General features: G+C 35.6%; 1 protein-coding gene across 1 annotated transcript in view; it reads right to left on the bottom strand.

The window, feature by feature from the left end:
* Window positions 1–25,751, bottom strand: part of CFAP47 (cilia and flagella associated protein 47) — a 345,115-nt gene that overhangs the window by 249,167 nt on the left and 70,197 nt on the right. The window contains exons 31-33 of the mRNA XM_027816959.2: window positions 23,107–23,200; window positions 22,395–22,535; window positions 14,009–14,204 (exon numbers count right to left, since the gene is read on the bottom strand). Coding sequence (XP_027672760.2) covers window positions 14,009–14,204; window positions 22,395–22,535; window positions 23,107–23,200 — 431 coding nt within the window. The remainder of the gene's footprint in view (window positions 1–14,008; window positions 14,205–22,394; window positions 22,536–23,106; window positions 23,201–25,751) is intronic.

Raw genomic sequence — 25,751 nt, 5'->3', positions numbered from 1 at the left:
TCCTCCTCATCACACTATTCAGTCTCTTTCCACTATCCTCTATCTATACACGCAGTTATGTTCAGCAAGATGGCTTTCACAACAGTAAGATCTTGGATCTAAACAGGTGAGTAACTTTGGCCAAAATCTTCCCGTCTCACCTCACCAAAACCTATTTGCCATATCAGAAGATAAATGGAAATCTTACTGTAAATAAATCATGTAAAATATGATCTATGGTATATTAATTATATTAATAGTTTTGCAGTTCTGGAAGGCCCTAAAGTGCTATTTTGTTCCATTTTCATTATTAAGAAACAAGCTCTAAGAGCTTAAATAAAAGAACTGGCTTAAAGAGATAAACAAGCTCCCTCTTCCCTTTTACAGAAATCAGCAAGTTTCTTCTAGACCATTCAAAAATAAATTTACTACAAATTACTACCTAAAAAACCCTCCTTTTTCTGAAGAAAGTTTTAATTCAATTTAGACTTCAAATTACATTTCTTTTATTGTCATTTTTTCATTAGTATGAACAGAAAGAAAACTAATTTATACGTGTACTAAATATTCATGATGTACACTCTGTTAAAAAATGTCAGAAAACAGTATTTAAAAGATTAGAATTAACATTTCATTTTCTGTAAGTTTTCAAATCAAAAGCATTCATTTATAAATTTATAAAGAAAATAAAAATTCCACTATGTCAGAATTATTTTTTTTCCCGTTGTTTAAATGAAACATCTTTTCTTCATGCAGAAAACTCAAAATTTAAGGGTTCTTGATAATTCCAGAGGGCAAAGTACAAAAGATGAAGTCTGACTGGATATACAACCTCTCCCTGTTACCTATGACAGGAACAGAACACAGTAAATATGGGCCTCAACATTCAGACCTCAATTTTACAAATGTCTACGGTAGGAGACATTAATTTCATCCCAACTCCTTGGTACATTGCTTGCAGCTATTTCAAAAATATTTAATGTAGTGACTGCAAAAAGAAGCACTTTAAAAATAGCACAATACATTTTTAAAAGTTTATTTTCTTCCTAAAAAGTTAGTCTTTCTAATATAAATCCATCATTTTATTGATAATAGTTAGGACCTATAAAATTCAATAATCTTTTTTGGTTTTTGATTAATAGAACAGCCTCACTGTCAGCATAGAACGTATATTGGCAATATACAAAGTACCATTTCCACATTTTTATTTTAAACTTTTCAAGATTAACTACTTCACCTTTCATTTTAAATTAAGTCCAATATTGAGTTGTTGTTCTGGTTAGTCAACCAGATTGATTTTATCAGCCTGGTTACGGAGGCTTATTAAACCAGATGCTTTGATCAAAAAGTAAACTTTATTGTTTATCCTATTTGAACTTTAAATCTTACATTAAGCGTATCATTAGCTACCTTTAGTCTTCTAGTGGAATATCACTTGAATGCAATTAAGCAATAGCAGTTGTCCCTAGTACCTATGTACTTTCTTCTGTCTCCAGTAATCCTTTCTTTCACGCTGGTAGAACTGTCTGTGTGGCAGCAAAGTGGGTGTGGGAACAAAGCTGGCTTAAAAAGAAAGGGCAAAAGCTTTTTTGACTTTTTAATCTGGATCACACCAATCCGGTTTACCACACAGCCACATAAATGGCTGCGCCAGTGGAAATGAAACACGGTAGCTCTGTTTAAAAAGCATTTATTGAACTACAGCTATGTAATTTATAGCCTATGTAAATCAGAGCATGAAGAAAAATCCCCACGAGTGGAATATTTTTCCATTTTGACTCATTAAATATTTTTATAAGGGGGTTGGTTTGTTTGTTTGTTTCCAGTTAATGCTTTTACTATCAATCAACCTACTTAACTCAAATGCTTGTGAATAAATTAGAAAAAAACATGTATTTTCCGTAATTACATCAAAACTAGCAGAAAAATCTGCCAGCTAACCACTCTACAAAAATTAAATTTTAAGATATAATTACTTAATTTTAGTAGAAATAAACATCGGAAATCAGAAACCTTACCCAGGATAACTCATTTTCCTCTAAGCATGTAAATGTATTAAATTTCATTTGTACTGGTACTTACTAAAAAAAAAAAGAGAGATAAAAATTACTAATTGATCTTTAGGATAAAGATTATTAGCCAATGTCATGATGAAAACCTGACTGACAGATGTTGTAGACCAAAAATAGTTTAAAACATGAACAGTCACAGGTAGCAGACAACTCTGTGGCTGGGGGTGAGGGGAAAAGAAATTGTCCAAATTGAACTTCTGAATTCTGAGAGAGATTCCTGCTACTTGCTAGCTGCATCCCACAGGGGCTTGTTGCAAATTTTGGTAACAGCAAGACTAAAGTGGCATGTTCTGAATTTTCCCATTAATGAAGAGGTGTGAGCCAGGATCACCAGTTAGGCTGATCACAAGTTGAGCTTTTGCACATGAACTATTTAGATTGGAAAAACTCGGGACTTGAAATTATGGAAGTAAGAAGAGGCCAGAAAGAAGCATTCCTCAAAAGAAGCAGTGGTCTTGAAGAGACAACAGTGGGCTAGAAAGAAGGTGAAGAAGTTCCTAACTGGAGGAAAGGTCTTGGAAGTAGGAGAAGATCCTGAAGATCAGAGAGATGCATAAAAACAAATGCCAGCAGATGCCCAGGGACTTTGGAGAGTGACACCTGAGACTGACAGCTATAAGCAGCAGCACAGCAGGAATTGACAAGACTTTTGCCTGATCTTCTCAGACTAGTAGTGACCTTCCTGCCAGGGAGGGAATTTGAGACCTTGTGAACATAACACTGTGTAGAGGGACTGAGTGTGTGATATTATCAAAGAGGTTAGAGCTCTGATCTTGCTGGTTCTTCAATAAACGCCAGTATCTTGATCCATCACAGGCTGTTGTTTACTCTCTCACTCACAACAATAGTTGAAAATACTTCATCTGTATTTCAATAGAAATAAGCAAGCAGGATTAACTTGGAGTTAAATGTGCATCACTCCTATGTAGTGTGCTCAGATACTTACTATGGTTATGGAAAGCTAAGGTATACCGCAAGAGGTCTCTAAGTAATCTAAAATGAAAGCAGTTTTGATTCAGCTGTTGGTCCCACTCAACACTGAAGTAATTTTCATACTTAATTCAGTGATTTGGGACTAACTTAATTCCTGCATTTATTTATTTTTAATAGGCAATTTTATTTTTAACTTGTAATGGCATCAGATGGCATGCATGCAATAATCAAGCATAACAGCATTGTCCTTATCTTTATTGTGACTGTTAAACCAACTCTTGAAGACACACTGCTTTCTTTTTGCATGAAGCAAAGTTCTGCCATGGCACTCTATTTCCATATTTGAAAATTTTATTTTATTTTTTTTTAAAAGACCAGGCCTATTGAGTTTTTTATAATTTTATGGCCTTTAAAAAGTCCCTGAAACACATTTTACATCAATTACTTAATATATAGTCTAACTCCCAAGTCATCCTGAATGTAGAAAAATCAGATTTGTCAAAACCAAAATTTAGGTGGGAATGTTTTTCAGATATAGATGTTTTCCCTCTCTTCTCCAACAAAGAGAAAAAAGAAAAAAAAAAAAAAAAAAGAGCAAACTATCTTTGTAGTCATTCTTTGGGTTGGATTTGGTCTTCCTCTGATGAATCAATAGCACATAGGCTATGTGGGTTTTGCAGTGTTTTTCTTGCCATAATCTATCTTTGTTTTCACTAAAACAAAAAGAAATGTTTTTTCATTTGTATGATTCAATTTGAAGCCTCGAGATTTTTTGTGGGATAGAAAAGCTATTTTCCAAGTTGAGATAATCAAGGCAATACCTATAACAATTTACACGAAAATGACACACAACCTACTTGTTGGCAACAGTCACTATAAACTTCTCTAGGTCAAATTTTATCTGTTTGACAGGTAAAAGATACTGTGGACAAAGGAAAAATAGCAGACATTTTAACTTCAGTAAGTTTTGGTCACATTCTCTCTTATAAGGAAGCAAAGAAAAGGTAGTCTAGGAAAAAGGGTATCGTTAGATGGAGCACAAAACTCGCTGAAAAACAATAAGCCTAACTATCAACTGTTCACAAATCAAACTGCAAAGTCCTAGCTTATATACTATTCAATATTTTAATTTGAAACTTGGAAAATAGCGTAAAACTACCTTAGTCCAATCTGGAGATAATATCAAGCAGGTGAAAAAATTGACTGGGAAGAAGAACGGGTTGCAAGTACTCATGAGGAAAGGACTATAAACTCTGGAGAAATTGAAGTGATGATCTGAAACAAATGGGATTAAATCCAACAATGATGTGTGTAGTGTAGTAAACTTAATTAAGAATAATTCGTTACTCAAGTACTAGATGGAAAATTGGATAGACGGAAATTCTGCAGAAAAAGAATCTGGAGCAACAGCAAATCTCATACTGTTGCAAGAAAAGGAAATACTTTGCTAGGATGCATAAACAGGAGAGTTCTAGTAAAGTCTCACCTGGTATAAAACCCAGGTATAAAACTGGAACCAAACTTCAAGACATGGTTAAACAAAGAGAGTTTACCAGAGAACTAATGAGCTGAACACACAGAAAAACTAAAAAGGAATTGTTTTGTGAAGAGGAGGGGAGAGGGAGTAAATGAAGCATCACATAATAATTTGTGAATATGTATAAAGTTGCTAGAAAAGCAAAGAAGATCCACCCACACCACATTTTAGAAGAGAAAGGACTGGAGCAGGGGAAATCTGGGAACAATAGGAAACTCTTTCAAATGGAAATGAGTGGGAAATACTGGGCAGCATTACCTAAAGTGGACCATGGAATCTCCTTTTTCAGAGGTTTTTGTAACAGGCTAAGCAAATACCTGTCCAGTAAACTACAGGTTTAGTTAGTTTAGTCTTTCCATATGAGAATGAAACATTGTTTCTGTTCTCTTTCTCTCTTTTCTACCCTCTGTGTTTTACTGTGGGGGTTTTGCAACTTTCACACTTATTAACTGATCTATCAGTATGCTTTATCTCACTGCCTTCCTAGTTACAAGTTAGTAACAAACTATATTTTGGGGAATAAAAAGGAGTGTTTTTATTCAACCAAACACCCCAGAAAAACGGCTAATTGCATCCAAGAGTTCCCAGCAATCGTGATGCCGTTGCTCCCAATGTTATGAAGTCAAACATTTCACTGTTTCAAAATAACTAACACATCTCACTACTAACAGTGAAAATTAAATCCTCAAAGCTGTTCATTCCTCTTCTGAAAACCAGGAAGAAACAACATTTGATCTTACTCTAAATATATAGATGAAGGTAGTCTTTGGCATCAGAACCACCAAAAAAAAAAAACAAAAAAACAAACAAACAAAAAAAAAAAACACACAAACAAAAAACAACAAAACAAAACACCAAACCAACAAACAAAAAAATGCACAGTACATAATAGTTGCAAGCTAAAATAATGATCTTTTTTCTGGTAGAACACCTTAGCCCTCCCAAAAAAACCCACTACACCTAAACAACTCTTTCACCACACACACTACATTACTTTCATTCTGGGGAAAAAAATTACCATGAAAAATTGCCATTATTCTTGAAAGCAAAATTCCAGTAGAAAAGAAAAAAAAGTAACACAAGTATGATGTATTGGTACTATCTGGATAAGACCAACCCAAAAGAACAAAATGGTCTTATAGCAAGTGTTAAAACTCTTAAAGTATCAGATTTGGTTTAATTTACTAAGTGTAAGAGTTATTTTATATAAAAAAAAAGAACACAATAAATCTCTTTAAAGAAAGTACTGTATTTCTTGTGAAGCTGTTCTGCTGTTTTCACAAGCAATAAAAAAGTTAAATCCTTTCTATTCATTGCAAAATCAACTGATATATATCTAGGGAGCAACAACAGACATCTTCACAAAAGATAAAACTTCTGCTATACAGCCACAAGCAATTTTTTCAAATTCTGTAACTGAAAAACAAGAGGAAAAATATGTAGTGTTAGGCTAATATTCTGTAAGACTTTCCAGATTAACCTAGTACATTCACATAAAGATCTTGAAATTGATGACCTTTAATGATCAAAGGTATGAAATGGCACTTTTTAAGGTATCAGTAAGGTAGACTATGGAACTACAAAGGAAAAGCAACAAGTGGATGGTGATATGATGGCTGTCTATGTAAGTAGGCATGACTTGACAATGGGAACTAGACATCATTGATAAATAACTCAGAAGAAAGCACAAATTTGTCAGTAAATGAAGTAACAATTACAGTATTAAGCAGCAAGCTCAAAAAAAAATCTTTTACATGCAATATATATTTTAAACCTACTTACTGCTTCAGAATGGTGTGATGCTAAAAGGTTGCACAGGTTTCAAAATGCAATTAAACAAATTCGTAGAATAAAAATCTAGTAAAACCTTACAGAAGTACCACCTCCACCTCAATTAGTCTTGAATTTCAAATCAGAAAGTTTCAGAGTATGAATAAAGAAAGTATTGCTGCATGTTTGCACAGTTACTAATCTCTAAGCATCATCTATTGGAGGTAGAATACTCAGCTAAATAGACCTTTAAACTATCACAGTATGACCTTTTTAATGTAAATTACTTCAGTAATAACGGTTTATAATATTATATAACAACTTCCTATTCTGGGATCTGAAACCCCCTGTAGGGGGAACTAATCTATACTTATAATAACGCCTATAGTTCTGTTTCAATAGCTTAAATCTGGTACTGAATAATACAAACATTTAGAAAAGAGATATGTAACAATAACCTTCTGTAAGTGCTGACATTAGAACCAGGACAAGGTTTAAAACAACGGTACTGAAGTATACAATACAGAGCATAAGAAAGATGAGAGGAAATATGCCTTTGAATATTATTTTTAAAAGGCTATTATGTTTTTCCTAAAATGTATGTAAGATTAGCAGAATGATAATGTATCTACTTCAGCACATATAGCATGTGAAGCTATGTTTACCTTAACATGGAAAACAAGAAGTCTCTAATAAGACACTTGGCAAATTACAGTTCTTACATCAGGCAGGATGCTACAACCCTTGCTCGCCAAAACCCATAATTATTCTTCTAAGAGCTCCTGAAATATCAGGGACATATCAATTTAATACCACTGTCAATTCATAATAATTCTAAGCAGAAAAGTTTTAGCACCACCACATGGGGCAATGACAGAAAAATGGATACACTGGAGACAGGTCTCATTTATTCCCATCTGTTGCAGAAAGTTTCTATCCTGAGGCATGAACATTTATTTACTTTTTTGCTCCTAATAAAATTTTTCAATTGTCTTTCAGTATCTACACAGTTCTGTTTTATTCTTATTGATTCATATCCCAAATAATACCTTAAATTGACAAATTCCTTAGTTTTTTATGCATCACATAAGAATAGTGTTACCTTGTATCAGTCTCCATTTTGTTGCTTTTCAACAGTAAGTTTCCATTTGTAATGAGAACTAAGTTTTAAAATCACTAAATCGTACTAAAAGCTTCTAGATTAAAATGTCACCTTCAATGCTTTTTTATTTTTTTACCATGGCATTTTACTTGTAGATCACTTTGAGTTAAAATGCAATAAATCATAGCAATTCATTACAGCATACCTGGTTTCTATACTGGCTTCAGAAGGAATACATCTTATTTAGTTAAAAAAAAATAAAATACTGTTCTTAATGAAAATCTCTGGTTGATAATTAAAATGAATTAATTTTTCAGTCTTCATAGTCTGAAATAGGTTTTCTCTTCACAAAACACCTGAGGTTGTATTGTATTACTAAACCCACAGCTATACCATACCCAATCTAAAAGCTTATTTAACTCCAATTAACACACAAGACGTTGAAATGCTTTGTTTAGCCGAAAGTAGAATAGCTGTCTAGGCCTCTCAAAGTGTATTGTAAGTAAGGAAACAAAATTTCTTTCTAAATATTTATCCAATTATTCCTATTTAGGTCATATAGATTTTTGAGAGTCAGCAGATAGATATATATACACACATATACACATTTTTATATATAAGCATACAAGTCTACACATATATATATGTATGCATATATGTAAACACACAAATATATGCAGCCCTAAGAGTTACGGGATTTTTTTTTTTAAAGATCTTACAGTTTTCCAAATGTGAACACTTTGAATCTTCTCAGTATAGGGCTCCAGGGACTATCCTTGATACTTTTATTTCCTTGAGGCTGTGTAATGCCAGCCGGTATAAAACTGTATAAACCAAATGTTTTTATACTACTCTAAAACGTTAAAGTAAACATGGATTTTTGTTTATTTCTCAACTGCATAGGAACTTAAAACTCAGGAAAATAATTTTTTTTCTCTTTTCTATTAACTAAATTCTGATAACATCTTGTGGGGTTTTCTGCTATAGCAAATGAGATATGATGCAGTTCTTAAAGAGGGGATATTCGTTTTGACTAAGAAAGGTGAGCAGGACAGAAAAGCCTAGTTATTGGACTTCATATTTACATAATGTGTTTCATTCATATGTTCTGCTGTGCAAATCATGAAATATAACACAAAAATTGTCTAAAACTTTGTTAATTTATATTTCAGCAAATAATTTACAGTATTTATCACTCAAGAACAATGTTCTCTCAATATTTTTTTCGAGTCAGAGTCACAATACTCATGATGGCAGTTCATTAGATAGTCACTCCCCCTTCTTTAATTCAGCTTTTTATCAAGTGTGGGAAAAGCAAGACTCGTTCTTTGGGAAGAGTCTGTTTTGCAGTGCTTTTAACTGAAAAAAAATTACATAAATTACATAAGATGCTTCTCTTCTACCCTTGAAAGATAAAAATATCCTTTAGCTCTTGTTTCAATTGTCTCTAAGTAATATCAAATTGAGAAGCAAGAATCGATGGACTCCATAAATACCTTTCCTAAAAACTGAGGAAAGAAGCAAGAGAGGAGAGGTGATCAAGGAGAAAGGGGAAGAGGAACTAAAAATCATTATAACAATGGAAAGAAAAGGGTGTGGGTTTTAATTCCTATACTACAAACAACCTTAAGTAAAAGGTCTACAGAAACTATTTTTTAAGAAAACCAAGAATTCTACTTAATTCTCATACAATTTTGTGAAGTCATATGATCTCACACCAAAATGTCTCCTTCCTCAACCTTTTTACTGCAGATGCCATGCTAAATTGATATCAAAATTAAAAAAAAAAAATAAAAACAAAACAAAAAAACATTTACAGTGAAGGGAATAAAATGCATCAAAACTAAAAGCTTCTTACTTGAGAGGAAGAATCTTGAGAGATACTACTAAGCCAAACATTGTCAGACAAACCTACATTGGCACTGGATTAGAACTTCTCTTTCCTCACAAGCAGAATTTCTATTCTAAGCAAATTTCCAGTAAAATTGTCTCCAGAGCTACTCTAGAGACAGCTCTTACATCTCCAACTTAGGTTGACTGTTCAGATATTATTCAACCTACTGGCTGTCAAATTCTCTAATAATTTTATATTAAAGGTAGAATTATCTACTCTTTTCAAGATCTTTCTGGGATAAATTCAAGAAAATCTCTTATTTACCAACACATAATTTATCTTTTTCACCATGGCAAGAATCATAATTAATAAGGAGGAGATATACATCCTCTTAGGTGGCAATTTAACTCAACACAAAAAAAATTTCTGTTTAGGAAGTACAGGTTTTGAATTATGGCATTGCAATACTGTAGCAACTTCTTAAGTGTTTTTCCTGATTCTTATTTTTTCATACTATTAATAGCAGTCAGTCTTTCAGAAAGAAATGTTGAAAAGAAATGTGAAGACAGGGAATGGTAGAAGGCAAACCGAAAATTTATTACACTCAAATAATTCATGCTTCCTCCCCTATCACTACTATTTCTCATATAATGCCTTAAGTGTACACTGAAACTTGTATTTCATGTATAATTAAAAGTTTTGGCAGTATAGGCAAAGTTATATTTTGTAGTTTTACCACATTTGGTCTCAGGTTTCAACATTGCTTTGTATTTAAGGTCAATAGGACATATTACAACGTTGCCCTCCCAAAACATATGTCAAGCTGCTTTTAAAACATATTGATTTTTCAGTAGCAGTAAGGGCAAAAGATATAGAGATAGTAAACTCCATGCTAATGTTCTCTTTAAGCTATTGAGATTTTAATTCGTGCAAGAGAAGAGTTCTGATGAATGACACAGTTACATTCAACTTTAGAAGGAAGTACTAAAGATGTATGTTTAAAACCTCCCTGCACTGCTGTAGCTTAGGCTCAGCTTACTGTCACATTTCACTTTAAGTAGCTTAGGTATCAAAGGAAAGACTGAGAAATGTGGCCTGGATAGATCTCCATTTCTTTAGTAGGATTGGATCACCCAACAGACTAGTTTGGGCTGAAAGCAACTCCATGGTCAAGACATATTGCTAGTCAGGTCTAATTCTTTATTCAAAGCAGAGTGTTTGGATGATAGTATGTAGGCACATAAATGTTAAGCAAAAAGTGGTAATTGCTTTCTGATCTGGACTTTAGCAAGAATAACAGAACTAATCCTCTATTTAAAATTAGTGATATTAAGCAAATGATAACAACAAAAATACAAAATTGAGGATATTTGGGACTTACGGCAGGGTTCTATGAACATTTACTATACTTTGATTGATGTTTTTCCTTATGACACTTTTCAGTGTTCCTCTGGAAAAGCTTAATTTAAGGCTAATATGATTAAAAATGTCACAATATCTACATATAAATTTGATTAACCCTTACATCACAAAATTTAAAGGACCAACAGGATATCAAAATATTAAATCTGCTGACATATTAATTCTTCTCCAGTGTATAATCTTAAAAAACAAAATCAGTCTAGTGACTCTTGAGGTTTATTACTGGTAACCAGCCTCCAAGCCAGACTGTATGCCAGTGACCATAAGCCTTTGATCCTGGCAGTTCAGCCTAATTTCAGTCCACCTCACTGTCCTCTTATCTAGGCTGTACATCAATTTGTTAATGAGGATGTTATGGGAGGCTGTTGAAAGCCTTGCCAAAGTTAAGTTAAACATCCGCTGCTCTCCACCTGTCCACTGAAATAATCATGTCATTGTGGTCAGTCAAGCATGATTTCCCCTTTGTAAATTCATGCTGACTACTGCCAAACAATTTCTTGTCCTTCGTATGTTTGGTAACAGTTTCCAAGATTATTTACTCCATCACCATCCCAAGAAACAAGATGAGGGTGACTGGCCTGTAGCTCCCTGGGTCCTCCTCCTTCTGGACAGGAATGACATCTGCTCTTTTCCAAACTTCCCCCTGCTTGTCTGGACCTTTCCAAGATTACTGAGTGTTTCTTTGCAGTGACATTGGCCAGCTCCCTCAGCAGTTGGTGCATTGCATCAAGTCCCATGGACTTGTGTTTGTCCAGTTTAAGTGCTCCCTAATCTGATCCTCCTCCAACAAGACTAAGCCTTTCTTGCTCCAGACTTTCCTATTCATCTTGAGGGCCTGGGATTGTTCAGTGCCAATCTTACCAGTAAAGACCAAGGAAAGAAGGCTTTTCTGTTTTTATGTCCTCTGTCATTAGATTCTCTGCCCATTTAGCAGATATCAACTAATTCTGAGGCAGGAAAAGCAAAAAGTAAGAGGAAAGAGAAGGCTAAAACAGAGGATTCGAAAAGATATTGAGGCAGGTCATCTGTGCAACGGAACAGTATAAGATCATCCATTAAGAACTTTCAAAATGCAGAGGTGTAAGATTAAGACTTTGAATTTCATTAATTTTCAGAATTTTCTCCTTTTTTTTTTAATCATTGTATCTTTAGCAATGCTCATTTATGTAGTTTTGTGAGAGAAATAGAAGCAAAGAAAGTGGCATGCTTGTGTAGATACACCAAGCTATTTCTGTGCACCTTCCAGCCAACAGAATATGTAACTCATGAAGCAAAAAAGCTATATACAAGTTGATACAGCAAGGCAGTATCTGTAACTTCCCACACACAAAAAGCATATATGATTTCTGCCTTCTCATTCCAATCTTGCACTTCTCTGAAAGCAGAAGAGTGTAATTAAGTGAAATTGTAAGACAGAACTATAATGCAGATCAATGTCCCCTGGCAATAACCACAAAATTCATCTTCACCTGTGACCCAGAGCCAAATCTGCAATGAGATCTGCACAAATTAATACATTAACCTCCTGAGTTAACTGTTCTATTAGCATAATTATTATTTCCTTATAACCCCAATATTGTAATTAAATTTTTATTTTTGTGTACCAATTTGGGGGAGCCTTTAGAACAAAATAATGGGAAAAATCCTACTTTACAATTGCTGGCAACCATATAACAACTCATTAAAAAAATCGAACTCATTTTAATATTTTAATTTATTGCATACTCTTAGGCAATTAAAATAAGACTTTCAATAACTGGCTCCTTAAAATGCATCATTAGTATATATTCCACTTTACCTGTGACATTTTGGGGGTTTTGATCAGTGGTGTCCACTATATCTGCACTTTATAGTTCAAATTCATTTCTTTAGACATTATAACTCAACTCAAAGTTTAACATTTAAATAAGATGCATTTTGACATTCATATTCTCCCCACTGAGTTCCCACAGGCCAGAACAAAGTTAGCCATGCCTCACCACCCAGGTATTACTAGAGTCTACAATAAAGAGAACAGACAGCAGGGTTGAGGAATATATCCATGCATCTATGGCAAGCCACAGCACTGGCCAGGTAGGTAGCCATTCTCCCTGCAAGTTGTCATCTATACACACGGGACTCAAATTTAACATCCAACAGAGGAGAGTGCTTGCAACTGTAAGACAGCTCTACTAAAGCAGATACTAGACACAGATAACGAGAAAATAATATATTGAAAATACACCTACTCACTGTAAGACATGTTACTTTCACTAGGGAAGCTCCCTGAGCTAATCATAAGACGAGACCCAAACTGTGAGTTGACAGCTAGAAATTGACTTCTGTTGGATGCAGGGGGTATAGACTGACCTTCCAATCTTATCAGCAGAATTATTCAACAAATTTGAGAATACCTAGTATAATTTACTTCTGTACAGTGAAATGAGAAAAGCAAGGGGATATTCAAAGCATATGCAAGGTAGAGAATATGCCCAAATGAGATTTCTGGAAGGTGATATTCAAATAGATTTTCCATAATTCAGACAGGCCAGAAATCACTGAAGGCAAAGATGACACTCAACAATCTATTCCACATGTGGCTTCTGAGCCATTCTGGAGTTCTTCCCTGATCATCATCATAATGCCCTTTCTTGGTGTTTACCTATCCAAAAATAATTTGAGGCAAATTATCCAAAAAAAATTGAAAGAGGCAATGAAGTTAGGGTCAAGAAGCAAAAGAGAAGAAATCATACAAGGAAACAGAAGTAATAATTACAACTGGTTGAACAGCTTTATCAGATTTGAACACCATAACTGCCCAGGTCAGTCTTAAACAGAACAGGTAATTTTGTCTAACTATACTCAAGTGATCAAAGACGTCAAATTGACCTTGCAAGTAGGACAAGATTTATAATTTGGAACCTTGGTCTCCATTATGGTCCTAAATGGCATTAGAATAAAAGCAAAACAAAATTAACCTAAAAATTCTGAAAAGCTAGCTCTGAAACACACCACTAAGCACAAATACCAACAACTGTGACTATAAAGAGGAAAATGAAGAGAAAGTGATTACTGTTAGCACTTCCTTCCTGAGAACATTAATGGAAAAAAGTGAGAAGGTCCAACACACTTTATGCTTAGTTAGAAACTACAAGAAGACATAGAACACAGAAGATATTTCATGAACAGTACTAGACAAAAGATGTTGATCTTGGAACTCAGAAACACAAGGAAAGGAAATACATACAGGTAGGCAATAACTTATCGAAAAAAAACAACACTTTCAGTGGCAAGTTATCATGATATGTCTATGAACAGCAATTTTAAAAGTCTACAAAAGGAGTATTAGAAGGAGGGGTATAGTAAAATAATTATTTCACCTTTTTGACAATCTTTCCACACAGTTTTTCGATTCTTCTCATAATGTTTATTCAACCAGGTGAGGATGGTTCGTTCATATGGAGAATATATGTTACTGGATAATGGTTCTGATTTTATTCTTGGCATGTTCTGCACACTTTCCAAACTGAACAGATCAGTCATACTATGTGAAGAAACACGTGGAAGAACAAACACCTGAAATTAGAAAACATGTTTTTAATTAAGCACGAACTGTAAAAAAAACAAGTTCAAGCTGAATGATAAAAAAAAAATACTTCAAACACAAATGGTTGTCTAATTTATAAAAGGTTTAAGACATTAAACATTAGCATAAATGTGTAACACACAAGAGAACAGATTTGCTGAGGTTTTAGGGAAGTCCTTTGCTTCCTTAAAATGCAAACTGAAGTTTTCAAGTGGTCTTGGAAGTCTGGAGAGGTCCCAGTCAGCTGGAAGCTGGGAAATGTTGTCCCAGTTTTCAAAAAGGGAAAGAAAGAAGACACTGGTAAATACAGGCCTGTCAGTCTCAGTTCAGTGCCTGGCAAAATTATGGAGAAGGTTTTTCTGGGAGTTGTTGAAAAATACTTGAGAGACAACAATCCATATCCAGCACAGGTTCATAAAGGGAAAGTCCTGCTTAACCAACTTAATTTCTTTTTTTTGAGAAGGCACCCATCTAGTTGATCAAGGGAAGCCAGTAGATGTGTGGTTTGGAGATTTTAGCAAAGCTTCTGATACTGTCTCACAGTATCCTTCTGGACAAAATGTCCAGCATACACCTAGACAAGTCCATAATACAATGGGTGAATGGCTGGCTGACGAGTCAGGCTTAAAGAGTCATAGTAAATGGAGTTACATCAGGCTGGCAGCCAGTCACCTTTGGGGTTGTCCAGGGCTCAGTTTCTGTGCCAGTCCTCTTTAGTGTTTATATAAATGATCTTGACACAGCAATTGAATGTACATTAACTTTGCTGATGATAGTAAATCAGGAGTAGCTCTGTGCTCCCTCAAGGGTAGAGACGCCTTACAGAGATATCTGGATAGACTAGAGACCTGGGCAATCACCAACTGTATGAAATTTAATAAAGTGCCATATTCTGCACCTGGAACAGGGTAATCCCACATATACATAGAAACTGGGGGATTAGAGGCTGAAAAGCAGCCCTACAGGAAGAGACGTGAGGTTTGGAGTTTCTGGTAAACTGAACATAAGTGAACAGTGTGCCCTGGCAGTCAAAAGGGCCAACGGTGTCCTGGGGTGCGTCAAGCACAGCACAGCTAGCCAGCTGAGGGAGGTGAATGTCCCTGCTCTACACAGCACTAGTGCAGCCCCACCTCGAGCACTGTGTGCAGTTTTGGGCACCTCAGTACAAGGACATCAAATTATTAGTATGTGTCCAGAGGAGGGCAACAAAGATGGTGAAAGGTCTCAAGGGGAAAACATATGAGGAGCAGCTGAGGTCACTTGTCTTGTTCAGCTTAGAGAAGAGAAGGCTGATGGGCAACCTCATCGCAGTCTACACCTTCCTTAAGGGGGACAGCAGAGGGGGAGGTGCTGATCTGCTCTCTCTGGTGACCAGCTATAGGACACAAGGAAATGGAATGAAGCTGCATCAGGGGAAGTTCAGATTGGATATTAGGAAAAGGTTCTTCACTGAGAGTGTAATCAGTCACTGGAACAGGCTCTCCAGGGAAGCGGTCATGGCACCGAGACTGTCAGAGTTCAAGCAGCATCTGGACAATGCTCTTGGTCATATGGTTTAGTTTTAGGTAGTCCTGTGAGAAGCAGGGAGTTGGACTTGGTGATCCTTACGTGTCCCTTTCAACTTGAGATATTCTATGATTCTAAATATTTTTTGTTTCCAAGTTTTGATGAACTAGATTAAATCACTGGACCCATCTGGATTCCAAGAATTACTGTGTATGTTCTATCCAAAGCACTAATTACTAAACTACTATACTGATCTCCAGTGCAATCTATAGACAATCTTGAAATGGTATTTTTCATGACCACATTGCTCATTTAGGTTCCAATTACATTGACAGTTTTTCCTGAAAAAATAAATGTTATAATGCCTACAATAAAATTCTTGGTACTCAGAAGTCTTTGATTACATCTTGCATGAACACACATTTTAAAAATTATATATAAACATGTCTTTAAAATAGATAAGAAATATAAAGAAGTTAAAAGTAAAAACTCTACATGATATCTTTGATTAATTGTTTTTCCCAATTGAAATGATTACACAGAAAGAAGTATTTGAAGGAGGAACACAGAACTTGATTTTCAGGATGATGATGAAGTCAAAAGCTTTGGTTCCATCCACCCTCGTCAGAGGTCTCAGACCTGACCACCTTGACCAATGACTAAGATTAACAAGGACCATGGCCATAAAAGCCAGGTATAATGCACAAGTTCCAGTGCCATATATTCATAGATAATTTAGGATGAGTTTCTTAAGGACTAATTGTTTGGAGGAGGAAAAGAAGAAGACAGAAAGACAGACAGAAAGACACTGTCATGGTTTAACCCTGGCTGGTAATTAAGTGCCATGCCACTGCTCACTAACTCCCCCCTCACCCAGAAGGATGGGGAGGAGAATCAGAAAGGAATGTAAAACTCAAGGGCTGAGATAAGAACAATTTAAATATTAAAATAAAATAAAAATGAAAGAGCAATAATAATAATAATAATAATAATAATAATAGTTACCATGAAAAGGAGGGAGAAGGGGAGAGGAATGAAATGCAAAGGGAAGGGAGAAAAGACAACAAGTGATGCACAATACAGTTCCTCACTACCTGCTGACTGATGTCCAGCCAGTCCCTGAGCAATGATTGGCAGCCCCAGCCAACCTTTCCCCCAGAGTTTATACACTGAGCACAATCTCCCATGGTATGGAATGCCCCTTTGGCTAGTTCAGATCAGCTGTCCTGGCTGTGTCTCCTCCCATTTCTTGTGCCACTCCAGCCCTGTCACTGGCAAGGCCTGAGAAACTGAAAAGTCCTTGACTCAGTATAAACATCACCCAGCAACAACCAAAAACATCATTGTGTTATCAACACTGTTCTCACACCAAAGCCAAAACACAGCACTGCAACAAGAACTAATAAAGAAAACTAACTCTATCCCAGTTGAAACCAGGATGGATAGACAGACAGGAAGACAGACAAGTGTATCTTTGTGACTGATAAACTTTCCATTTTTTTCTCCATTATTTCTACCCTTTCTTCAGAATAAACTCAATTTTCCATTTTTCTGCTTCCATTGTGGATTTATGTATATGCTGTTTCCTCTGGAAATTTTGCATCAATAGAAGTTTTTATAACAAATAAGTGGACCATAATATATCAGGTATGGACACGAAAGAAGTATGGAATGACATTTCAGTTCATAAAGAATAATACTAAGTATCTCTAATAACAGCATTTTATTTCTAAAATAAAATTGGATAACAAAACATCTTTGGTAAATAGATGAATTCTTTTAACATTTTCTGAAATTTGCAGCATGCTATGTAAGAAATGATTCTGTTTCATCTTATCTTGCTTGAAATCAGGCTATCATAATCACAAAAAGGCTTCTCTCTACTTCCATTTTAATGAAAATGCTTTTCAGATATGGAACATTCTCTTAACTTCGGAATATTTCAACACTAGCCCAAATAAATATCTTTTATATAAACCAATCTTGCTGTCTTGACCGTTCATATCCTGTTTTTCTTTATTGCCCCAATGCTTTCCTTTAAAAACTTAATAATATAAATTAAGAAACCATGTTCAGCAGCAGTCATGGTCACCCTTATCAAAAATGGGTTTGAACAAAAGGGTACAGAAGAGAGAACGGGACTTTGAATGTTAAAGTGACTAGTTCCAATTAAAAGTCATGTTATCTTAAGAGTTCTCCTTGTGCTCTATTATATTGAATTGAATGCCATGTTAGCCAAACCGCATGAGGCTACAGTAAAGCAGGAACATATAATTCCTAAGACATTCGCAGGAGAGACAAAGATGATGAATGTAATGTTATAAGACAGTAAAAATGTACTATTACAGGATAGAAAGATGAAGGGACAATGAATGAGAAGCTGAAACATGTTTCTTATGCATGAAATAATTAGAATGATGAAGAGCACATCTTCACAATAGGTTTAAGCTGATCTAAACCTGAACTCTTTCATATCCTCATATCCCCCATGTTCTGTCCCATTCCTCTGTCCACACTAATGGTCAGAGAGATGAAAGATCTATTTGGAAGCAACACCCTACTCCAGTAGTTCTATCATAAGGGAAAGGGAATTAAAATGCAGCCAGGAAAACCTGGTTTTCCCCACCATCTAAAACATCCTTTCAGTAGTAGCCCGCACCTGCATTAGTATAAATTCATGATGGTGCTTTGCTCTCAGACATTGGAAAGGCTACAAAGTTTATTTTAAAAGATTGCATTTGACTTGCACACATGGAAGAAAATGGTAAAAAGGATTAAAACATTTAGAGAAAATTTGAGGCACCAGCAAAGCCAAACGATTGCCACCTGAAAAGCAGTATTTAATCATATCAACCTTTTTAGAAGATTAAAAAAGGTCACAGATTTAAATAAGCACTTACTACACAACTTCAAGTCATTTTCCACATCCTATCTTATGTTTCACTTTAAATTTTAGGCCTTTCAAATCAAGGAGGTTTCCTTCATGAGAATATAACCAATAAACCTCCAACTTTCTCCCCACATCTTCTCATCTTCCTAACCACAGACATCTCGGGTAAACCATTTTGCTACACCACAATAAACAACTGCACATCCATGCATACAAAAAATAAAAGAAAAATAACACCCACAAACTTTTTCCTCTAAGCCAAAAATTCAATGAAGACATTTGTATTCCCCACAATGACCTTATTTCTTCCTTCTAATAAAGAACAGTTTAGTATCAAAGTACCAGCTGCTTGACTTCATCTCATATAATCTTATCTTTGAAGAAGCAGTTTAATCACAGCTAGGTTTGATTGCTGTTAACAGTCTAGCCACTCTCTAATAATGTTAAGAAAATATGGAGAGAAAATATTTTGCTATAGATTAATTAGGTAATGTTTTCTCATTACCTAATCATACTAAATAAATCACAACATTTATTTGAATGTTATATACAAATATTATTTCATAATTGGTTTTATTTATTATTTTTTTAAAAAAAAATCTCATCAGACCCCATTCCTAACAATACAAAACATAAAGTTAATGATACACTACAGAAATGATTACATTAAAAATTCATTTTTTATTTTTGGTTTGAAGATGTCTTTAAACTATTACTGTAAGAAGTACTAGAAATTTTCTTAAGTGCCAAATTGCAATTATTAATACTTTGATCAAAACTAAAGTTAACTTCTCTTTTACCTAGACATCAATAATATCTTTTCAAAACAACAACTGTAACCAAGGTAGGCTGACCTTGGCTAGCTCTCAGGTGCCCACACCAAGCTGCACCATCACTCCCCCTCCTCAACTGGACAGCAGGACAAAAATACAACAAAAGGCTTATTGGTTGAGATGAGGACAGGGCGATCACTCACCAAATACCATCATGGGCAAAACAAACTCAGCTTGGTGAAATTAATTAAATTTATTGCCAATCTAAACCGAAGTAGGATAAAGAAAAAATAAAATAAAGTTTCAAAAATTTCCCCCCCCCCCCTCCCCCTTCCCTTCACTCCCAATTTTCTCTACATCTTCCTCCCCAGTAGTGCTGGGGAACTGGGAACAGGGGTTCCGTCAGTTCATTACACATTGTCTCTACCGCTCCTTCCTCCTCATGCTCTTCCCCTGCTCCAGTGTGGGGTCCCTGCCATGGGACACAGTTCACAAACTTCTCCAACGCGGGTCCTTCCCATTGCTGCAGTTCTTCATGAACTGTTCCAGCATGGGTCACTTCCATGGGGTGCATTCCTTCAGGACAGACTGCTCCAGCCTGGGTCACCCAGGGGGTCACAAGTCCTGCCAGCAAACCTGCTCCAGCACAGGCTTCTCTTTCCATTGGGTCACAGGTCCTGCCAGGAGCCTGCTCCGATGCAGGCTCTCCATGGTGTCACAGGTTCTTTCAGCCACATCTACCTGCCCTAGTATGGGGACCTCCATGGGCTGCATGGTAATAACTTCCTACACTATGGGCTTCACTGCAGGAGCAGGCTGGAAACTAGGACCATGCGTGGCTATCAGTTAGCTGACAATTAGTGGGGGACGGATGGCGCCAAGGATGGTGCCAAGGAAACGTAACACCTTGTGGTTAATTGATGGCAGTTAACCACCAGTCGGGGATTGCCTAGTATGCAATGCTTAGCTTCAAGAACCAATCTGTTTAAAACGCGCAGCTTCTGAAACTGTATATAAACTCGTGCTTCTGTACAATAAATTGACATTTGCTTGCATCAAGCTGCGTCCCGTCTCTTCATTCGCCACACTTCACCGTGGGCTGATGGTGTGGAATCTCTGCTCTGGCAGCTGAAGCACCTCCTTCTCTTCCTTCTTCACTGACCTTGGTGCCTACAGAGTTGTTTCTCTCACATATTCTCATTCCTCTCTCCAGCTGCTGTTGTGGAGCACTTTTTTCCCTTTCTTAAACACGTTATTGCAGAGGTGCTATCACCATCACTGAGTGGCTCAGCCTTGGCCAGTGGCGGGTCCATCTTGGAGCCAGCTGGCAGTGGCTCCATCAGACATAGAGGCATCTACTCACAGAAGCCACCCCTGTAGCCCCTCAGCTACAAAAACCTTAGCACATAAACCAAATATAATACCTGATTGAATCAAGCTATTTCAAGTTACCTATTTTTTAGAGTTTCATCTCGTCAAGAAAAAACAAAATATTAAAACTAAACCAAATCAAAACTATACACAGGCATACTATTAATTCTGGGGGTTTTCTGCTCTGTGCTAGTCTGTCCCGTAGCTATGAATAATTCAGCAAATTTAAAGAATAGGAAAGTGACTTGCTTTCTGGCCACTATGATTGCATTTTTCTACATCCATGTTCCCATGTATCCTTAGGGTCATCTGTCTCAGCCCACATATACATACTGTTTGTTGTCAGTTCCTCTCAGCTATTTTTCTTGATTTATTTTAGATCAGCTCTACACCTCTCCTACATACCTTCTTTAACACAATTTTTGTCATTCCTTACTATGCTTTTTCAGTAAGTAAACACATAATCACAGAATAGTTGAGGTTGGAATGCACCTCTGGAGATTCTCTAGGCCAAACCTCCTGTTCAAAGCAGAATCGGCTATAGTGGGCTGCGAGGATCATGTTCATTTATGTTATGGATATCTCCAAGGATGGAAAATCCACAACCCCTCTGGGCAACCTGTCCCAGCATGCGACCACCCTCACAGTAAAAACGTTTCTTATCTTTAAATGGGATTTCCTGTATTTCAGTTTGTGCCTACTGCCCCTCACCATGTTACTGGGCACTACAAGAGGAGTCTGGCACTATCTTCTTTACACCCTCCCATCAGCTATTTACATATATTGATAAGATCCCCCCTTGAACCTTCTCTTTTCCTGGCTGAACAGTATCACCTCTCTCAGTCTCTCCCTGTATGACAGATGGTCCAGTCTCCTAAAATCATCTTTGGGACCCTTCAACTGGAGTCACACTCCAGTATGTTCATGTCTGTCTTGTACTGGGAAGCCCAGATCATATTTGTATTTTTCATTTATTTTTCACTCCTTTGAATAGCAATAAGTAAATATTTATCTTTAGGTATACAAATGTTACTGATCATTCATGAGCACATTAGATTTACTTTGGAAAACATGATTTTTATCTAACATCAGTAAAAATAAAACTGAATAAAATTTGAGAAGTCCACACTGATCAAGTTCATTATATCTTAGAAGGCACGGGTACTACAAAAAGTGTTTAGCTGTTTAAAAATTCCATTCTAATCTAAGATAATAAATGCCGTGATTATTGATATGTCTAGTCAACTAACTATTTCTAGTCAAACGTATTTCGAGCCAGGGTAACAAAAACGCATGGCAGATTTTCTTTATTTTTAATAAAATTCCTATAATGTTATAATAATATCTATAATAATTTCTATTACATTTAATTCTACAAAATGCAGACTCTTCCAGCATAGCATTTCCTTTTTCTGAAACATATTAACACACTGCTAAAGTTTCAGAACTAAGAAAATGAAAATGTTATCACTCATTTTTTTTCTTCTCTATTAAGGGGGAAATAAAATACTTAAAAGTATTCAGTTTTAAAGACCTATTTGGAAAAAAAAAAAACCACCTTGAATATATCACAGATCTTATCCAAAATAAAGTTTTTTTGCATCAGTTCTATCACAATTTCAGTAATATCTATAATTTACCTTGTATATCTGCAGTAGCACATCTGTCCAAGCTCGTTTGCTCATTTTCTCAAATACGCTGTCCTCCAGAATGAATAGATTCTTATCGCTAACTATGCCTGAGTTTTTTGCATCTCTCTTTTTCAACTCAGCCGAGTGACCCTTCAGATAAAGGAATGGAATTTATTTTCAGTATTCACTTCAGCAGTTTGGATAGGAAATTCACAAGAGAACAATAATGAATTGATGACATAAATGACTGATAACATCTACTATAGTGCAGCAGTGATCAGTTTTAGAACCATTTACAGTATGCTGCTATTTCAGGAATAAGAAGCACAATACAAAATGGAGAAGTTGAAAGCAGCAATCAGGACAGAGGCAATACAATAGATTTTTTTTAAAAAATGGTATAATCAGTAGAAAGCAGTAAAATTAATTATAATTTGACAAAGCATATCTGTTGGAAATTAATCGCAGGTATCAACAGTATCAGAAGAAATGAATGGAATAGAAAAATCAGGAGGGTGTAAATGTCGGTGTCAGCTTAAATTTCTGTTCAGTTTCATGCATGTGCTTAGATTTATGCAATCCAAAACAGTCACCACTGTAGGAACACTCATGGTCCACAGAGGGCTTCCATTAGTCTTCAAAGGATTGATGCTAACAATGTAGTCTTTGTTAAAAAAAGAACAAAAAATAAAACAAAACTAACAAAAAAACCCAAATCTACCCTCAGTAAAGTTTGCACTTCAAGCCATTTCTTATAATCATCAGGTTCAAGCAGGAATTCTGGCATAACATGAGGAAGATATGCTCCTTGGCTTCTGAAATCATAAAGCAGGAAAAGTTAATAGATAAACAAGACAATTCTTTTTATGAGCAGTCCAAGTTTTTCAACTTGCTTAACCTATGTGTAAGTTTTTCTGACTACACTTCGGACTAATGATCCAGTTCTATTAATTGCTTCAGATAGCTTCTATTTATAAAGTTCATGTTTAATTCTTATGCCTACAACTAAATGCAAAAAAGACATTCAACTCCAGACAGACTGGTTTCTTTATGAGAATTGCACCTCCATAAAGGATTTATTATAGCACAAAGCATCAAAACATATAACACCCATTTCCATGTGAAATCCAAAGGACTAGTGTTACCTAACATTAGTGGAATTAAAATTTTATAAGGCCTTTATCCCTCTGTAGGCCTGATATTGGAAGTCTTAGGGGTGTAAGCAAAGGTATTTCAAAACTCTGTTAATTATTAAACTGACCTGCCATCTGTTCTCAAGTGACTAACAAATGCAATAGGAATAGTAATTGCAGTAACAAAAGGCAACCTCATTAGACTGAATACCAAAAAAAGCTAATTTCCAAGTGAAAAAATACTATAACACAAATGACACTTCTGGAAAGAAAAGAAAATAACAAACAATTCTTAATTATATTTTTCTCAGGGGAGCAGAAAATTTTCCTGACTTTTAGGTCAGAAAGATTATCCTAGCATATTTAGATGTACATTGTTGTCTGTGTTTTTAACATGGCTAATGTGAATAATAAATAGATGAGCTTTTCTTGTTATATAATCATCTCTCATTCAAATGAAGTAATCATATTTTTCCTGTACATACAGTCCAAATTCAATTTACCTTGCACAATAAGAGTCATACATCACAGTTTGAAATTAGGATCACAACAATTTATTTCTCTTTCCACAGAATTTTATTTTACTAGTAACAGCACATTTTTTTCCATACTTTACATAGTGACATTATCTTCTCAGATTATTGAAATTTCATGTTTCATACAATTATCTAGTATGTTTTTTAAAACACAAATTTTTTAATCAATAACCCAAAATATTATCAAGTCAGTAGTCTGGTTCTAAAACTCACCATGTCTGAAATTCCCATTTTCCATTAAGTCACGGACTCTGTCCCATAAAATCCCTGAAAAAACCTTCAATTCTTCCCAAATGATAAAAGAAGGAAGCTATACTACATTCATCTTTTCAGGTGTCCTGTCTTTCTATCACTGTTTTTACTTGGTATATGTGTGGGAATAAGTGTAATCTACAATTTTGACCCTCAAAAAATAACCCATTAAAAAAAAATAAGGAAATAGTCTAGGTGATCCTAAAATGCAAAAGTAGGAAAAATATATTCATAAATCAGGAAAAATGAAGAAATCTGATAGGATTCACACAAACTAGAAGAGGCAGAAACTAACAGGATGTGGTAATGTTAAGCACATACTATGCACCAACTTAATCATCTAGCATAAATACATATAAACACAGGAGTCCAGTTAGAACTGCTTTTCCGTGGCAACCTGTATCATTTTTCTGGGATTGTTATGGATTGCTGCTTCATTTCCAGTCATCAATGATCAGTCACCAATTGGCTGCTGCTCCAATTCTGTTCTATGTCAGCAAGTTAATAGACAGAACTCAGTAAGACTGAAGGCTTTTATTAAAATATAGCTATTAAATAGCTTTCCACATTGCCCAAGAAACTACCCTAGAAGCACCTAAGTATTTCTTTCCAACTGCTGCTATGCTTACCAAAAGGGGCTGGGATCCACTTACTCTAGAACTCATAATTAATTTAAAGTAGGCAACCAACATCATGTATGTTAGTTTGAAGATGCCTAGATTCTCTGGAAAATCTCAATGGAAAGACTGGACAGAAAAGCCATTAGGCTCCACCAGGAGAAACTTTTGACCCTATCTAGGAGTGCTGCAACAGTATCCCATGAAAACTCTAAGGAAACTTCTGTGAATTAATATTTTAATGGAAACTCCTGAACAGACTTTGTTTGGGGTAACTTCAAGCATAAGGTATGCAAAAGGACAGAAGCCTGACTGCCTCCTTGCCAGAAGCTGCCAGAATATAAACAAAATCAGGTATATTTCAGAAGACCTTTCTGGTAATTACAGCCTTAATGTAGGTAGCTAATGATGTTCTTTTGTTTCTTCACCTATATCCTGAAGAAATACTTCTACTTGTGTTGCTCATTTTCAGTGTTATGAATAAATGTTTTCATTTGCAGTTTACAGTAAACAAACCTGAGATAAGTAAGGTATAGAGACATCCTCTTTCTCTCCCAGGTGCAATAACTCAGTAAACTGGTTCATATTAAAAAGTACACTCCCAGCTTCACAGCATACACACCACTATATCCCAAATCAAAGAGGGCTCAGAATTTACCCTGTCTGCCCAAGCCAACTGACACAGATTGAAGCAAAGGTTTCCCAGAGCTGGTAATGACCAGCAAGGGTTTCTGGTATACTCAGAGATATTGGGTGGCATGCTCAAACTTGGAGGATGATTGATGGTAGGTATTACTGTCACCCAATGAGAAATGATGTTGTTTTAGT

Source organism: Falco cherrug, chromosome 2 (genome assembly GCF_023634085.1).
Source record: "Falco cherrug isolate bFalChe1 chromosome 2, bFalChe1.pri, whole genome shotgun sequence".
Classification (NCBI taxonomy): domain Eukaryota; kingdom Metazoa; phylum Chordata; class Aves; order Falconiformes; family Falconidae; genus Falco; species Falco cherrug.
This window is presented reverse-complemented; position numbering and strand designations above follow the sequence as displayed.